The sequence below is a fragment of the Myotis lucifugus genome, unplaced genomic scaffold (assembly GCF_000147115.1).
Source record: "Myotis lucifugus unplaced genomic scaffold, Myoluc2.0 scaffold_409, whole genome shotgun sequence".
NCBI lineage: Eukaryota > Metazoa > Chordata > Mammalia > Chiroptera > Vespertilionidae > Myotis > Myotis lucifugus.
Window position 1 is genome coordinate 751,715 of NW_005871457.1, and position 19,048 is coordinate 770,762.

A 19,048-nucleotide genomic window follows, 5' to 3' on the forward strand; every position below is an offset into this window, starting at 1 on the left:
TCTGTGTTAGGAACTGGGGACAAAGAGAATATATTCTTTACTATTCCATACCATACAATGGAATATTATTTAGCACTAAAAAGAAATGAAGTACAACACATATTACACTATGCATGAACTTCAAAACAGTATGCAAAGGGAAACAGACCAGATCCAAAAGACAACTACTGTATGATTCCATTTACCTGAAATGTCCAGAAAAGGCAAATCTATAGAGACAGTAAGCACATTAGTGGTTGCCTGGGGCTGGGAGGAAGATGGAAAATAACTCTAAATGGGTACAAGTTATCATCTGGAGATAGTAAAAATGTTTTAAAATCAGATTTCAGTGATAGGTGTACAACTGTAAATTTCCTAAAAACATCACTGAATTATACGAGTTGATCTGCAAGTAACTTAATAATGCAGCTTTATTCACAAGGGACAAAACTGGAAACAACTCAAATGCCCTTGAACAGATGAATGGATACACAAATGATCATGTATCATGTATGGAATACTATTTAGCATTAAAAAGGAATGAATTACTGATATACTGCATCATGGATAAATCTCAATAACAATTTTGCTAAATGAAGAAGCCAGGTAGGATGGGATTAAAGTTAGAATGAACACTGTAGCAGAAAAGATAAGTTAACTTAAAGACATAGCTCAAACAAATAATACAAAATGAGGCACACCAGAGCAACAACAACAAAAGACGAGAAAAAACAACAACAACAAATAAAGAGACTATCTGGGCAACACCAAGCAGATTATATACGTGTAACTCAAGTCTGAGAAAGAGGCTGAGAGTTATGTATGATAGAACTGAGACAGAAAAAAAATACTTGAAGAAATAATGGCCAAAATTTTTCCAAATTTTATGAAATCTCTAAGCCCATAGATCTAAAAAGCTCAATCAATATCAAGCAATTTAAACAGAACTAATTAAAACACTGTGGTACTTGGTGGCAAGAATAGACAAATAAAACAACTAAATGGAACAGAAAACCCCAATATAGACCCATGCATACATGGACAATTGTATTACAAAAGGAGGCAAACTATACCAATAGGAAAAGGAAAATTGTTTTTGTTTTTTTCCCCAATGTGATGTTGGAACAACTAGATATCCACAAGGAAACAAATAAAACATAATCCTTGCCCTACCCAGTTTGGCTCAGTGGATAGTGTCGGCCTGTGGACCCAAAGGTCCCGGGTTCAATTCCAGTCAAGGGCATGTACCTCAGTTGCAGGCTCCTCCCTGGCCTGGGCCCTCCTGTTCAGGGCTTGTGCAGGAGGCAACCCATGGATGTGTTTCTCTCACACTGATGTTCCTCTCTGTCTTTCCTTCTCTCTTCCACTCTCTCTTAAAAAACAAAAAAACAAACAAACAACAAAAACACACACCCATAATCCTTATGTAACACCCTATTTTAAAAAATCAATCCTGGTGTGATCACAGGCAAAAAATAAGAAGTCAAAAAGATAACATAGCCCTAGCTGGTTTGGCTCAGTGGATAGAGCGTTGGCCTGCGGACTGAAGGGTCCTGGGTTCAATTCCAGTCAAGGGCACATGCCTGGGTTGCGAGCTCAGTCCCCAGTGGGGGGCGTGCAAGAGGCAGCCAATCGATTCCGGTCAGGGCATGTACCTGGGTTGCGGGCACATCCCCAGTAGGAGATGTGCAGGAGGCAGCTGGTCGATGTTTCTCTCTCATCGATGTTTCTAACTCTCTATCTCTCTCCCTTCCTCTCTGTAAAAAATCAATAAAATATATATTTTTTAAAAAATTCTTGCCAAGACCGGTTTGGCTCAGTGGATAGAGCGTCGGCCTGTGGACTGAAAGGTCCCAGGTTCGATTCCGGTCAAGGGCATGTACCTGGGTTGCGGGCACATCCCCAGTAGGAGATGTGCAGGAGGCAGCTGGTCGATGTTTCTCTCTCATCGATGTTTCTAACTCTCTATCTCTCTCCCTTCCTCTCTGTAAAAAATCAATAAAATATATTTTAAAAAAAAAAATTCTTAAATGCACTAAAGGTTATTCATCATAAAACTTTTATAAAATTGTACTACATCAGAGTTATACATTTCTATTCATCAAAACATGTTATTAAAGGAGTCGAAAGATGAGCTGCACATCGGTATCAGAGCTCTACAGTGTAAGGAGGACTGTTCCTGCATGAGGATGGCTGCCATGGGTTACTAAGGCCCAAGCAGGGTGATGAAGACATCCAGGCAGAGGGGCAGTGTGACATGGGATATGAGAGCCTAAAAGGGATGAGAAGGGACGAGATATCCAGGAAGGAAGAATCAGAGCCCAAGTAGAGAAAAGAGGGTGGGGGTTCATGGAGGAGATCGGGGCAGCAAAAATAGACACTGGTTATGCAGGTTGCACCAGGTGGACTGATCAAACTATTTAAATGTATTAAAGGTAATGGAAGCCTCATTTCGCACAACTGGAGAAAAAAGGTCACAAATACAAAGAGGAATAAAACTAAAATGAACCCTATGGAGTTAGATTAAGAAGCATCAATGTGAACTTATGATTTTCAATATCTACAATGGACAGAGAAAAAAACAGGTGTGTGTGTGTGTGTGTGTGTGTGTGTGTGTGTGTGTGTGTACACAGACTCAATCCACTGAGAATGCCTGGGAGCACTGACATTCCAATAGCCACAAGCACACAATACCAGTGAACACTTTGTAAAGGTCCATTTAGCAGAATTAAAGATTAAAGATATCAATTTACAAAATTATAAACTAGAAATGTCAATGACTCTGATACTATGAAAGCAATTTAAAGCTAAAAATGGAATAATTTATTACAATTATTCCTTAATCAGGTAAATTACCATGATATATGACTTGCTATAATCATATATCAGTTTTAGCTGCACATTATCAGAATTTCTATTCACTGAATATAATAAAAAAGGAGAAGGGTTGAGGCTCAACATAATTTAAAAAAGCAATAATAATAAGTTTTTAAATTACATATTCATCAATGTGGCAATATTTTTTACATCCAAATTTCCTTCCACAAGCAAGATATCAAACTCCCAGATCATTTAAGCATTCTGAACATGCATTGGTATATACCTAACTTTACTCATGACATTTGTTCAAAATGTTTGTAAAATTAGATATTAGTATAAAAAATCTTTAGACAAACAAAGCTGGTGAGGAATATAATTGAAAAGAAGATAAAATTGAACATCTGTTCCTTACTTAAGAGTCAAATATGAGGCTGAATTAGGAATGTCAAGACTGTCTTACATTATAGGTAATATATAAAGGACTGTAGAAACAGAATTTTCAAAATCCTTGTTGCATGAAGTCTTTTTTTCCTTTAAGATAGTCCGATTATTGTTTTTATTACATAAATCACAACAAAGAGTAGGCATACTTTTAATCAACCCAACACAATTCTTTATAAAGGAATTAAAAAAGAAAAAGTTGCAAGTAATACTTGCTTCCATACACAAATGTAAGTATTGTATGTCATGTCTGTATGACATACTACTTAGGAACATTAAATAAGCGTATTAAATCAGATCTTATTAAAAATAACTGCACTGTCACTATGTAATAGAAATGTAGGATATTTAGCACACAAAATCAATAATTAAGAATGATAAGCACTTATAAAAGAAGTAAATAAACTTATAAAAGTTAGTATGCTTACCTGAACCACCCAGGGACTGTTGGCAAAGGCCATAATATCTCTTTCTTCCCAGAAAAAAGCAGAATCTGATCTTTTTATCATTTCAAACTTACTAAGAAGCTTCATAGCATAAACCTTCTGTGATGCTTTATGACGAACCTATTGATTTTTAAAACACAAAAATTATTAATATTTTAATTTTACTAGAAAGGTGAACAAATCATTATAATGCTATTATTAAGAGACTTTAGTTACAAAACAAAATGATCCCCAGCTAACTAATAAAAAGTAAAGACATAACTTTCTTTTGCTACTCCTCACCTGAGGATATTTTTTCCATTGATTTTTAGAGAGAGTAGAAGGGGAGAGGAAGAGAGAAAGAGAGGGGGAAAGAGAGAGACAGAGACATTGATGGAGAGAGACATGTCGACTGGTTGCCTCCCACATGTGCCCTTCTTCACTCAGCTGAAATGTAAACCCCTCAAATGGATGACCAGCCTATCCAAAGTAGGAATTCATTGTTCCCTACCCTAGAACTCTACATGTTTCCTTCCTAGCAGATACCATACTTAATAATTTTTTGATGTTGTTTCCTTTTATTTATTGTGTCTCCCATATTAGAATGTAAGCTCAATGAAGGTAAAGATTATTCATGCCTGTTTTATTCTCCATTGTACTCTCAGTGCCAAGTACAATGTCATCACTGGCAATTAAAATAGACACTCACTAAATATTTAATGAAAAAAATAATGTCTGTGAAAAAAATTATATTATATTGCTGGCCAAACTATGAATTTCCAGTTATAAGAAAATAATCAACAGGTAATATTTCCAGAAAGTACCAAAGATTTACCAGAGAGTGACTGCTATAGGGTTAATAACAGAATAGAGACACTCACTAAATATTTGATGAATAAATAAATGTCTGGGGGAAATTTTTGTATTTGATAATTGGCCAAACTCTAAATAATTTCCAGTTAGAAGAAAGTAACAGGTAATATTTCTAGTTATTTTTCATTAAGTACTATCCACATATAGAATCAATATTTTTATTATATTGATTAAAATAAGGTCAACCAAAGGAATGTTCATGTTCTCCCTAGCAAAGATATGAGAATTTACAAATCTGATACTTTATAAAATGCAATAAAACTTTAGAAAATCATACAATGCTGTACCTCTTTAGTAAAGAGAACTCCCTCAACCCACATAAGAAATGTTACTGGTTGAATGGACCTGAACATATCACTGACAGAAGAGATAGACGGTCTTAGCATGAAACAATAAATACAAATATGTTATCACTCAGAACCATGCACTTCTGGCCAGGGTAGAGTAACTAGTACCTGCTAGCCTTCCCACTGTAAGCAACCATCCAAACGGCAAAACATGTGAACCAACTGCTTTCAGACTTTGTCAAATAGGCAGCACAAGACTACAATTCCTGAGAGAAGAGAAATTCACCAAGTCAACACCATAATTACCCAAACACTATCTCAACCAGCATACAAGTGATCACCTAAGCTAAGCATAGTGGTCCTGCTGAGTTGAGGAAGCAGAGATCAGAGTTCAAGACAGGTGAGGCACAAGGATTATGCTAGCAAGAAAAGAGGAAAGTAAAGAGTTATGCAGAGGGAGGTCCCTAGAAATACCATGTGAGTCCTTGGCTAAGGGTACTATCCAAAGAGAAAGTACCAAAGGTTTACAGATAGCAACTGCTACGGGGCTGGTAGCAGAACAGAGACACTACAATTTAGACAGCATTGGAGGGACGTTTGATTTCCAGTCACAAAGAGTGGAGAAACCTTTTTTGGACATCCAGGTAAAATTAGGAGGAAGAACCATACTCTAAACCAAGGCCTACTCTAGAACTCCCTAACAAAGCTTAATAATACCATGCCCTAAAAGAACAAAAGGGGATTAGAGTTGAGAGGTTCACTCTTGCCAATGAAAAGAATTTGGAAAACAACTTGGTCTTTCACACATATACATTTACGTATAAAGTATAAAACTACGCCTGCACAAGGTAAGGGTGATCAGCAACTGGACAGCCTGTTAGAATAAAATTAAACATCAAAGAAAAACAAAAAAATCCAAAGTCTCCATCACATATTGACGAGGACCAGTATATAATTTTAAAAATTACTTGATAGGCAAAGAGGAAAAGACTCATCCTCAAAAAAAAAAAAAAAAGCAGTTAATAGAAAACCCCAATAGATGTTGGATTTAGCTAGCAAATACTTAAAAATTTAAAAAATAGCCTTCAATGAACAAAAGGAAATATCTACAGAGAAATGAAAACTACAAAAAAAGAACCAGCTGGAAATTCTATAACTGAAAAAAACTAAAATGGAAAATTCATTGGAAAGGCTAAACAGAGAATGGAAATGGAAGGAACCAATGAACACAAATCAATCTGAAGAATAAAGAGAAAGACGAATACATTAAAATAAACAAAGATTCAGGGGCCTGCAAGGCCATTTTAAACCATCTAAAATATGTGTCAATATAAATGGACTAAACACTCCAATTCATAGGCAAAATTTATAAGAATTAATTAAAAAGCAAAACCTAACCTTATATATTTTAAATATAAGACCAAGGAGGTTGAAAATGAAAAGTTGAAAAAAGATATACCATGCAAACAGTAAAGTAAGAAAGGAGACAGAGCCCTAGCTGGTTTGACTCAGTGGATAGAGCGTCGGGCTATGGACTGAAGGGTCCCAGGTTCAATTCCGATTAAGGGCACATGCCTGGGATGTGGGCTTGATCCCCAGTAGGAGGCGTGCAGGAGGCAGCTGATTGATGATTTTCTCTCATCACTGATGTTTCCATCTCTCCCTCTCTCCCTGCCTCTCTGCAATCACTAAAAATCCTATATAATAAAAGCTTAATATGCTGTGTCCAGTCGTCCGTTCAACCAATCAAAGCGTAATATGCTAATGATATGCTAAGGCCTCTCAACTGCTTGCTATGACATACACTGACCACCAGGGGGCAGACAGTCGACCAGTTGCTATGACATGCACTGACCACCAGGGGGCAGACACTCTAACCGGTAGGTTAGCTTGCTGCTGGGGTCTGGCCGATCAGGACTGAGCCCTGGAGCCCTCCAGTGGTCCCTCCCCGGCTGGCCAACCTCCTGCGTCCCTCCCTGGCCCGGTGATCCTGCACCGGTGGGGTCCCTCTGCACCCTCTCGCAATCCGAGACCCCTAGGGGGATGTCAGAGAGCCCGTTTCGACCCCGATCCCACTCAATGCAGGAGCTGCCCCCTGGTGGTCAGTGCGGTCCCACAGGGGGAGCGAAGCTCAGCCAGAAGCCATGCTCACGGCTGGCAACCGCAGCAGCCTCCGTGGCAGCGCTAAAGATGTCCAACTGCCGGCTTAGGCCCGCTCTTTGCACTGCGAGTGGCACAGGCCAGGCTGAGGGACCACCCCCTCCCCCAAGTGCAAGAATTTCGTGCACTGGGCCTCTAGAGTGTGTGTGTGTGCGTGTGTGTGTGTGTGTGTGTGTGTGTGTGTAAATAAATAAAGTGGACAGAGCAATATTAATAACACACAAAGTAGACTTCAAAACAAAGAGAATAAAAGGGTAATTCAGAGAAGAGTATAACACAGTGATGGCGAACCTATGACACGCGTGTCAGAGGTGACACGCCAACTCATTTTTTTGGTTGATTTTTCTTTGTTAAAGGGCATTTAAATATATAAAATAAATATCAAAAATATAAGTCTTTGTTTTACTATGGTTGCAAAGATCAAAAAATTTCTATATGTGACACAGCACCAGAGTTAAGTTAGGGTTTTTCAAAATGCTGACACACCGAGCTCAAAAGGTTCGCCATCACTGGTATAACACATCAGGAAGACATAAAAATTCTAAAAATGTATGCATTAATAAATGAGCTTGAAAATTCATGAAGCAAAAATTGACAGAATTAAAGAAAAACAAAAAAGACAAATCCACGATTTCAATTGGAAATTTTAATATCCCCTCAGTACTTGATATAAGAAGTAAACAAAACTTTGATATGGCTACAAAGAAAATACAGCCGCAGAATGAAAACTGCCTAATCAAATTACAAGTATAAAGGTTATTACATCAATAGGTTATATCACTTATCCTTGAACTACTTTGATATACTGTAACTGTACATGAAAAGAATCGACTCATACATGCAAAGAGCCAAATAAATTATGATGAGGGTCAAAGATTACATCCATCTTCTATATTAACTTATTAAACTGGAATAACAATTCCTTTGATTTAGTGTTATAACATTTATAGAGTGCTGAAAATAAATGCATGGGAAAGCAATATGAAAACATGGGTAGGTAGATTAAGGGGTAAAGGATCCTAGCCTTAAAACTAGAAATACCTTCCACAGCAGATAGACTAGATGTTTAATTGATTTATGTTGAATTAGCAAATTATCTCAAAGCAAATGCTCATTTCAGCACTGCTGTTATATGTTGTTTTAAAAAATATTTAAAATGATGTTAAAAAGGTTGCTAAGGTACTCCCTCTTCCACATTTATGCCACTCTTCAACCCTTCACTACAAACTAAATTTTGAGTGTTTCCTAACTTCATTAGAAAAAGCATTCCATATAACATTGAGTCCATCAATTAATTTATGCTTGACTCAGACCATAAAAGAGTTTTAAGAATTCTGCTGTAAGGTACAGTTATGAACAGAAAGTAAAAGGTATTTGTCAGCTGGTAAAAAAAAAATAATTAAAAACAAAAAGCTTCTACACAGCAAAAGAAACCATCAACAAAATGAAAAGGGAGCCCACTGAATGGGAGAACATATTTTGCAATGATACATCTGATAAAGGGCTAATATCCAAAATATATAAGGAACTCATACAAATTAACAAAAGGAAGACAAACAATCCAATTTAAAAATGGGCAAAGGACCCCCTGGCGATGGGCAAGGAGACACCTGATTGGTGGTGTTGCTCTTATATCAATCAGGGACAAAGCAGATGTACAGTCCTTAGTTCATCCTAGCTTGATGCTTGTGTCGGTAGCCAGAGCTGTTTCATGACTGAGGCACATTAAAAAAAAAATCATCAAAGGACCTAAACAGACACTTCTTCAAAGTGGACATGCAGATGGCCAAGAGATATATGAAAAAATGCTCAAAGTCACTGATTATCAGAGAAATGCAAATTAAAATGATAATGAAGTATCACCTCACACCCGCTAGAATGGCTACCATCAACAAATCAACAAATGACAAGTGCTAGCAAGAATGTAGAGAAAAAGGAACTCCAGTACACTGCTGGTAGGAATGCAGACTGGTTCAGGCATTATGGAAAACAGTATGGAGTTTCCTCAAAAAATTAAATATGGAACTGCCATTTGACCCAGTGATCCCACTTCTAGAAAGATATCCTAAGAAACCCGAAACACCAATCAGAAAGAATGTATGCACCTCTCTGTTCACAGCAGCACAATTTACAATAACTAAGATCTGGAAACAGCCCAAGTGCCCATCAGTAGATGAGTGGGTAAAAAAGCTGTGGTACATTTATCCCATGGAATATTACGCAGCCATAAAAAAGAAGGATCCCTTACCCTTTAACACAACATGGAGGGGCCTGGAGAGCATTATGCTAAGCAAAATAAGCCAGCCAGAGAAAGACAAGTATCACATGATCTCACTTATATGTGGAATCTAATGAACAAAATAAACTGAGGAACAAAACAGATCCAGAGACAGAAGCATAGAATAGATGACAGAATCTCAGAGGGAAGGCGGAAGAGGGTGGATGGGTAGGAAGAGATTAGCCAAAGAATTGTAGGCATACTGGTATATGCATAACCCATGGACACAGAAATAGGGTGGTGAAGGCCTGGGGCGGGGGGTGAGTGGGCTAGAAGGAGTCAATGGGGGAAAAAGGGGAACATATGTAATACTTTCAACAATATTTAATTTAAAAAATAGTTAACTATTGGTATGTTTAATCTTTTATAGGTGAATTAGAAGCCTGGTGCCCAAAAGTCGTGCACTCGAGGGGGGGTGGAGGAGGGAGTCCCTCAGCCCAGCCTGCGCCCTCTCCCAGTCTGGGAGCCCTCAGGAAGCGGGCCTAAGCCGGCAGTCAGATATCCTTAGCGCTGCCGCGGAGGCAGGAGAGGCTCCCGTCACCACTGCTGCTGTGAGCCTGGCTTCTGGCTGAGCAGCGCTCCCCTTGTGGTAGCGCACTGATCACCAGGGGGCAGCTCCTACGTTGAGCATCTGCCCCCTGGTGGTCAGTGCATGTCATAGTGACCGGTTGTTCCACTGTTCGGTTGATTTGAATATTAGCCTTTTATTATATAGGACTAGTGACCTGTCGCATGAAATCACACGAGACCTGGGACCCCTCCCCCCAACCCCCCCGCCCCCACCATGGGACCGCCCTGAGTCCCAGAGTCCTGCCCTGTTTGGCTGGTGCGCCAAGGGATGGCCCCAAGTCCTGGAGTGCCGCCCGATGCCCCGCCTCCAGGAGGCGGTGGAGTGGCCGCGGGGCCGCAGAAACCCCAGCAGAAGCCGTGCAAAGCGGCCGCTGGGACCCCCGCAGCCCCGTGAGGCTGCAGGGAACCCCAGCGGAAGCCACGTGGAGCAGCCGCCGGGCCCCGCCCCCGCTGTGCACGCCACCATCTTGTGACGGTGTCACGGTGTGAGGGTCGATTTGCATATTACCTCTTTATTATATAGAAGAATATTTGGGGTATATATATACCAGGGCACACAGGCTATTGCTGAAAGTCCTTTATTTATGCCATAATGACATTGCAATATAATAGTGGTTTTGGAGAATATTATGAGTCGTTCACTTATAGTAACTCATGGTTGATAATGATGCAGTTGATATCTGTGTAATTGCTCCAGATTTTACAAAGGTAACATAAATCAACATTCAAAGTGGATAATTTTATAACTATTCGTGTACAGGTGGGGTCTCTCGGCCGGGCCAGCAATCACAGCCGGCCAGCCAGGGAGGGACTGTGGGAGGTTGGCCGGCCAGCCGGGGAAGGACCGCAGGAGGTTGGCTGGCCAGGGAGGTACTACAGGAGGGCTCCAGGGCATGTCCAGCCCGTCTCACCCAGTCGCGATAGGACGGACCCCAGCAGCAAGCTAACCTACCGGTTGGAGCAACTGCCCCCTGGTGGTCAGTGCACATCATAGTGACTGGTCAGTTCAAGGGCCGACTCTCTATCCACTGAGCCAAACCAGCTAGGGCAAGGGCCAAAAGAGTTAACAGTAGTCCTAGCTCAGTGGTCAGCAAACTCATTAGTCAACAGAGCCAAATATCAACAGTACAACGATTGAAATTTCTTTTGAGAGCCAAATTTTTTAAACTTAAACTACATAGGTAAGTACATTGTTATTAACTTAATTAGGGTACTCCTAAGCTGGCCTTTGCTAAAAATGTCCTCCATCTGATTGAGGTACGTTCGCTGAGGTTGACCCCTTCCAACTCTCCCATCCACACTCGTCTTGTATACTTGTTTCGTCTATCTCCTTTCTGAAAACCGACTTCTGCGCGTGGGCCACAAAGTTTCAATCGCACTGTATGTGCGCACCCGCACATGGTATTTTGTGGAAGAGTCACACTCAAGGGGCCAAAGAGCCGAATGTGGCTCCCAAGCCGCGGTTTGGCGACCACTGTCCTAGCTGGTTTGGCTCAGTGGACAGAGCATCCGCCTGCGGACTGAAGGGTCCCAGGTTCAATCTGGTCAAGGGCACATGCCCGGGTTGCAGGCTCAATCCCCATGCAGGAGGCAGCCAATCCATGATTCTCTCATCACTGATGTTTCTTTCTCTCCCTAAAAATAGAGTTAACAGTGGTTTCATCTCAGCTGATGGAATTCTGGGTGATTTGTATTTTCTACAGCTAATAAGTATTTCTTTTTTTAAAATATATTTTTATTGATTTCAGAGAGGAAGGGAGAGGGAGAGAGACAGAAACATCAATGATGATAGAGAATCATTGATTGGCTGCCTCCTGCACACCTGGGGATCAAGCCGCAACCCGGGCATGTGCCCTTGACCGGAATCAAACCTGGGACCTTTCAGTCCACAGGCCGACACTCTATTCACTGAGCCAAAGCGGCTAGGGCTAATATGTATTTCTTTAAAAAAAAAATTTTTTTAAGTAGATAAAACATTCGTACATGTAACTAAAGACATGCATGGAAAATCCTAAAGTGACCTAGATCTCCTGAAACATTTTTAGACAAAAGCTTTTGAAATCATTCTAAATAATAGGAAAAGGTTTCAACTTTCCTCAAATAAAAGTAATTAGGATAAAATATAAATATCCACTGAAAATAATTTGACACAAATTTTCCAACATCCCCAAATGTTTCCAATTATCAATGCATTCTACCTAATCCTAAATAATTTAGAATGTTGAGAGTAAGAATGCATTCATATACTAATTTGTGTAGTTTTAAATAAAACAATCATCAGGAAAAAATTTAATGTCACCTAAGACTTTTCTGAAGAACAAGTGGAGTAGGCAATATCACAAAACTAGCTAAATATAAGGTTCCCAAATGCCAAAAATAAGATATGACTTCAAAAATAAAAATGCTAAAAATATTTCTACTGCTAGCCATGAAAACTTTCTTATACCTCCTCCAAATAAACAATCATATAAGTAATCCTATATAATAAAGAGCTAATATGCTAATTAGACCGAACAGCCGGATGACATTCCAGACGAAGCCGAGGCTGCGAGGGCCGGCCAAGGCTGCAAGGGCTGGCCGAGGCAGCCAGGGCAGCAAGGGCTCAGCCCCTTGCACGAATTTCATGCATTGGGCCTTTAGTTCCTAATATTTATGCATTATGTTTTCAAAAGGTTAATTTAGAACTATTTTTAGAACTTAGACCACAGTTTCATTTTGAAACTATTATACTGACCAGGTCAAAATAAAAGCTCTTTGAATGCAGGTGCCTTGTGTGAGCACCTATATCAGTGATGGCGAACCTATGACACGCGTGTCAGAGATGACACGTGAACTCATTTTTTTGGTTGATTTTTCTTCGTTAAATGGCATTTAAATATATAAAATAAATATCAAAAATATAAGTCTTTGTTTTACTATGGTTGCAAATATCAAAAAATTTCTATATGTGACACGGCACCAGAGTTAAGTTAGGGTTTTTCAAAATGCTGACACGCCGAGCTCAAAAGATTCGCCATCACTGACCTATATAATGTACTGCTAGCACTTAAAATGGTACCTGACATTCAATAAACATGTTAATCAATTAACCAAAGGAATATTTGAAGAACAATGTATATTGTATTAATAGAGATGAAAGCCATATTTACCTTAAGAAAACCTTCGCAAGGCTAGAATTTCTAACCTTCTTTTTCAAAGTAAAGAGGGTTATATCCAAGATAAATTAGTAAAAAAAACCACAAAACTAAAAAACAAACAAGGAAGCATTTATACTGTGGTCAAAAGGGTTGATGTCACTGAAGGTCATCCCAACATCTATATATATAAAAGGCTAATATGCAAAGTATCCCCTCGGGAGTTCCACGGGGAGACTGAGAGGAGTTTGATTGCTCGCTATGACGTGCGCTGACCACCAGGAGGCAGCTCGGAATGAAGGAAGGCCCCAATCGGCCCTGATCACCAGCCAGGCCTAGGGACCCTACCCATGCACGAATTTCATGCACCGGGACTCTAGTACCTATAGCTTTTATGGGATGAGTTATGTATTGTTTCCCCCCACCACCACCACCAAGGTCATATTTTGAAGGCCTAACCTGCAGTACCTCAGAATGTGACTGTGTCTGAACATTCAAGGAAAATTGTTCTTTCATCCATAATTACTATTAAGCAATCTATTCCTGAGTTCTTCAAATCCCACTATAGGTCATTACTCTGGTTAAATTTCACTTCTATCTAGCCAATTATCTCCCCAACTGATGACTTCTGGATTTGGGCTCATCATCTAAAATTATTTCAGGTTTAGCTCATTTGCAAAATTATTCAACATTCCACCACTGCCTCCATAAAATTTATTAATAAAATATTTAATAAGAGAGTAGAGAACCCTAGAACCTGTCCCTGGGGATCTCTGTCCAAGGTACCATTCATGTCTTCATCAGGCTCATTAGAATACAGATTAAATTAGTATAAAGCTGCCTACCCATATGCTTATTAACATTTCTCCTTAACATCCTCATGTATGTCAGACTTTTTCAAATCTATTACAGATACATATTACAGCTATTACACTACTCTGATCTATAAATTCAATAAATATATCAAAGAAAGAGGTAATAAAAGGGAAGGAAAAGACAAACATTAGTCTGTCATGACTTGTTCCTAGAGAAACCTGGGCTGGTACATAGTAATCACAGCTTTTCTCAGTGCTCAGTCAAGAAGAATAAAACACTATTGAGTAAAATACAGAATTTGAGTTCATAATTAAACTGTAAGGACACAGAGAAGTTTCATACACAGGTGATAGAAACAGGAATATTATTATAGTTTCTCATTTAATACTATAAATGAAATATTTATTACAAACATTTACAATATTTCGAGTTGGTACCACTTTGCCTTTTAAAGATAAATTTCAGTTATTAAAGTGTCTTTGCTGGGCTTCTCATATATCTGAATAAACCTTAGTTAATTAAGCAGAGATGCTATTAATCTGAACATATAAATAAAACACAGTAGTTCTGGTGGAATATTCACTAGGAGATCATGTGTGAAGCTTTCTTCTAAATCTCATTGTTTCAGAGCTGGTAAGAGACCTGGTGTTTACAGCACAACTAGAGGCCCGGTGCACGAATTCGTGCACGGATGGGGCCCTTCGGGTGGCCTGCGGGGATTGGGACCCAGCTCATGCCTCCAGGCTCGCAGCCCCGCCTGGCACCCCGCTGTGGCCTGGTGCTGCCGCCTCACTTGCTCCACCATCCTGCCTACAGGACGATTGGTTGGGGCCAGGCCCCCCGCCCAGCTCCCTCAGCACCTGGGAGCCAGATGGCGGCCTTGCCCCCCACCGGTGGTTGCCATTTGTGGGGCAATCAGCAGGGCGATCAGGCCCCCGCTCACACCCGCCCATCTACTCCACCATCCCGCCATAGTCCTGCTCTCATCAGGGCCCATCGGGGCTGGCAGTGACTCCACTGCCGCCCATTGCCAGTGCCACGTCGCCAACAACAGCCATGGTCTGCTTTGCCCCCTGGTGGTCAGCGCACATCATAGCAAGTGGCCAAACTCCCGGTCGAACAATTTGCATATTAGGCTTTTATTATATAGCACTGCCTCCTTTTATAGATGAACACACTGAGGCTCTCAGAGATGGAATGACTTGACCAACCTCAGAAAGCTAACTCTGGCCTGGCTGGGCAAAGAAATTAGATCTACTCCAGGGCTACTGATAATGCTTCACAAACTATGTCGTCAAAATAATAAAAACAATACTAATATTTTCTTACCAACTGGACTTCGCCAAAAGCACCTCTTCCAATAACTTTTACAACCTCGTAGTCTTCTGCCTTCATTTGCAAACCTCTGATTTTTTTCACAATTTTCTCATCTACAATAAAAAGGTCACCATATTTGTAATGTTAATCATCACATTTATAAAGAATATTTTAAAATAATCAGCATATTTGTAAACAAATTTTTATTCCAAGAAATTTGGCTTAGTTTTCAGCTATATCTGTCAGTTTTTAAAGGTTGCTATTTAAAAATCTAAGATACACATTAACTTCACGTCAAAGAATCAAAACGCTATGGTTTATTAACATATATAAACAAACACTACTACCAAAAAGTAGCAGTTAAGCTATTCTGTTTCTGACTCTGTTGCTTGGCAAGTTAGATGACAGCTGAAACAGTAATGACCCAAGCGATCCTGAGTGCATTCTAAGTCATGAAAGAAAGTTGCTATAAAATTACTTGCAGGGCTAATCTTAGCAATGAATTTTTGGGAAGCCTGCTTCTTTAGTAACCACATATTATAGATATGGTAACTATAGACAGGATTGTGGAATTAGGAAAACAGTCCAGTCTCTGACAATTCCAAATTAAAGCGCTTACCGGTGTTGATATAAAATATGTATTAGTTATTTTAAAAATTTCTTATTCTTAGAATTCAACTTCATTTACACCTTCACATCAACATCAATACCAACAAAATATTAAGAGTTACCACTTATATGGCAATAATTATTACATTATCTTTCACTAACTAGATTGAAATGTCTACATTTATGCAAACATAAAGCTCATTAAGTCTTCCGAATAATGTAGAGGTCTTAGTGTTGTTAATATTAATTTAAAACTTCTCTTGAAACTGCCATAAATAACCTGTCCTGAAAACCACTAGTCTGAACAATTTATACAAAATCTTGAACTTTACCTACATTATATGCTACAATTGGTCCTGCAGTTTTGCTTTGAAAATAAAGAATATTAGTATTTAGCCCAGCCGGTGTGGTTCAGTGGTTGAGCATCGACCTACGAACCAGGAGGTCACAGTTCAATTCTCAGTCAGGGCACATGCCCAGCTTTCAGGCTCGACTCTCAGTGTGGGGCGTGCAGGAGGCAGCCGATCAATGATTCTCTCTCATCATTGATGTTTCTTTCTCTCTCTCTCTCCCCCTTCCTCTCTGAAATCAATAAAAGTATATTAAAGTGGCAAGCTAAAAATTACTTAAGTTTAATAAGTCAATAAGTTTATATGGACTTTAATAATGTTAATCAAACATAAATCTCTCATCAAAGTATAGTCATGGGATCAAATATGAAGTTTAACATACTTACATCTATTTAAGAAATTATCTATATTCTTGTTTTTCCTCAAAGCAGGAAAATCCAAATCAAGGACCAAGGAATTTAAGCCATCCTATTTAATAAAAAATTTAAAAAGGAAAAAGAAAATTGTTACAATTTCCAAGCATTTAAAAAAAAGGTCTTTACATTTTATCATATGTTATTCTCGCTGAATAAATGTCAACCCATTTTGATATGAAACTGCAAAGTGGATCAATATCTAACATCTTTAACTGATTTCCTAACTTGGTCAAAGACTATTAAGATTGACCCTAACATGTTTTCCTTTCTTCTTTTAGCCAAAAGAAACAGTTATTTTAAAATATGCACCCACTATTATTTTTGTTGGTTAGATGTCTTTTCTCTTCAAATGCCCAGTAAAATTTCACCAAGCTTTTGACTTTAAGAAATATACCCAGACTAAGGAAGTTGCCATTCACTCAACAATCATTAATTTTGTGCCTAGTGCAAAGAATAGAAAATTCAAAAATAAGTAATACACCAACTATCCTTACCTTCAGGAAACTCAGCCTCAAAACTAAATTTCCCATAAAAATATGAAAACAGGATGATGCATTTTTCAGATTTCTATTTTCTTCTTTAAGTTTTCTATATTTTTCAGACTTTCTACAAGAATGCATTAAATTGCCCGATCAGCGTGGCTCAGTGGTTGAGTGTTGACCTATGAACCAGGAGGAAACGGTTTGGTTCCCCATCAGGGCACATGCCCAGGTTGCGGGCTCAATCCAAAGTGTGGGGCATGCAGGAGGCAGCCAATCAATGATTCTCTCTCATCATTGATGTTTCTCTCTCTCTCCCCCTCTCCCATCCTCTCTGAAATCAATAAAAATATATTTTTAAAACAGATTAAATTTATAATCAAAATAGGAAAAAGCATATACATATAACTTGGTGGGGATGAAAAAAACTAAGAAACAAATTACTCAGTGGATGTGCTTGTGTAGGAAACCATGTTTCTAAAGCACTATCGTATATATTGTCTCATCCTCAAGTAACTCTGAGGAGGGAAGGATAAAATATATTCATTTTAAAAATAAACAAAATAAGGCTTAGATTAAGTGACTTATACTTGCCCATGGTCATGCTATTAGGAAATGACTGGCAGGATACTACCTAAATCTTAAAAGGTCCAATATACTTAATTCATCTCCCTAGTCTCAATGACCCGACTAACACCAACGGGAGCTTGGAAGGGTAAAGAAGTAAGCTGGAGGATTGCAGGAAAAAACAACAACACAACAATAAAGAGACCTTTTAGGGGTCTGGGTTGGGGGAAAATCACATGCAAAACTTAGAAAGGTAACGGGTCTTTAAGTTACTAGTTCTAGAAGAATTGCACATACTATATATTTTTTTAATTTATTTTTATTGATTTCAGAGAGGAAGGGAGAGGAAGAGAGAGATAGAAACACCAACGATGAGAGAGAATCACTGATCGGCTGCCTCCTGCAAGCTCCCTACTGGGGATCAAGCCACAACCTGGGCATGTGCTCTTGACCAGGTTCTGTCCACAGGCCGACACTCTATCCACTGAGCCAAACCGGCTAGGGCTGCACATAGTATATTTTACCATTCAGTTATACTTCATAAATTTTTCATTCTTTAAAAAATGTCAATACTTTATAAAAACATTCTTTAAAAACAGAATGGCAAAGGTACTAACAATAAACTATAAATATTTTCAATTGCAATTAAAATGATTTAGACACATAAAACAATCTCTAGATTCTCCTTAACTGAAAGAAAAATACATTAAAAGTAATAAATATCCAACTTCCAGTCAAGTTAAGATTGTTAATTCATTTTGAGGCTATCTCCCACCCGATGCCCACAATTCCCATCTCCAAAACAGCTGAACTGCTTTTCAAAGATTCCAGCATTTTATCATACCAGGATATTTTTAAGTACCAAATAGCAATATATCTTTAGTGGTATAATTTTGATATTTTAAAAAATTTTAAATGTGAAATCCAAAATATTTATATTTTTAGATATATCCATATTTATACTCTGTATTAAATTTTCAAATCAAAGAAAGGTGCTTTCATGTGAAAAGCATTCTTCTATGCCTCCATTAATCTCCAGAGGAAGAAAAATTTAAATTGATAAGGCATAAGCTATTATTACAAGAATTAATATTAATAAAATTACATGGTCTCAGTATTTTGATATTACAATAATGACACAGTTCACCGGCATCATTTTCTTAAGCCAAGTGGTTTCAACATCCATATTTTAAGGTCATTGGTGGCAAGGTCTGTTTATACTGTGCACTCCAGAGAAGACTGGATTACTTAAAAGAAAAATTTTGAGCCAAAGGGAGGGGGGGGGGAAATAAAAAGAAAAATGGCTTTTACTGAAAAGTCTGTTAGTAAGTAAGGATGTTGAGGATGATGCCGACCATCAACACAAAACAACATTTGCTTATTATCTCTGTGTGTGGGGAGGGAGGAAGCCACTTTGACAATAGAGCTGTTCCGGCCTTTTTTTAATTTTGAAAGTAAAATAAACAGATGAACAAAGTTTTATTTACTAGTGCTTTGTTTACAGAAGGTAAAACAACTTGGTTACAT

The 19,048-nt window shown here is 38.7% G+C and overlaps 1 protein-coding gene and 1 pseudogene across 1 annotated transcript in view; one reads left to right on the forward strand and one right to left on the reverse strand.

Annotated features, from left to right (window-relative positions):
* The window catches only part of ROCK2 (Rho associated coiled-coil containing protein kinase 2), a 91,581-nt gene that overhangs the window by 44,529 nt on the left and 28,004 nt on the right, over window positions 1–19,048 (reverse strand). The window contains exons 2-4 of the mRNA XM_023743719.1: window positions 16,446–16,527; window positions 15,113–15,213; window positions 3,669–3,806 (exon numbers count right to left, since the gene is read on the reverse strand). Of these exons, the coding sequence (XP_023599487.1) occupies window positions 3,669–3,806; window positions 15,113–15,213; window positions 16,446–16,527 (321 nt within the window). The remainder of the gene's footprint in view (window positions 1–3,668; window positions 3,807–15,112; window positions 15,214–16,445; window positions 16,528–19,048) is intronic.
* LOC111823156 lies at window positions 8,569–8,713 on the forward strand (annotated as a pseudogene).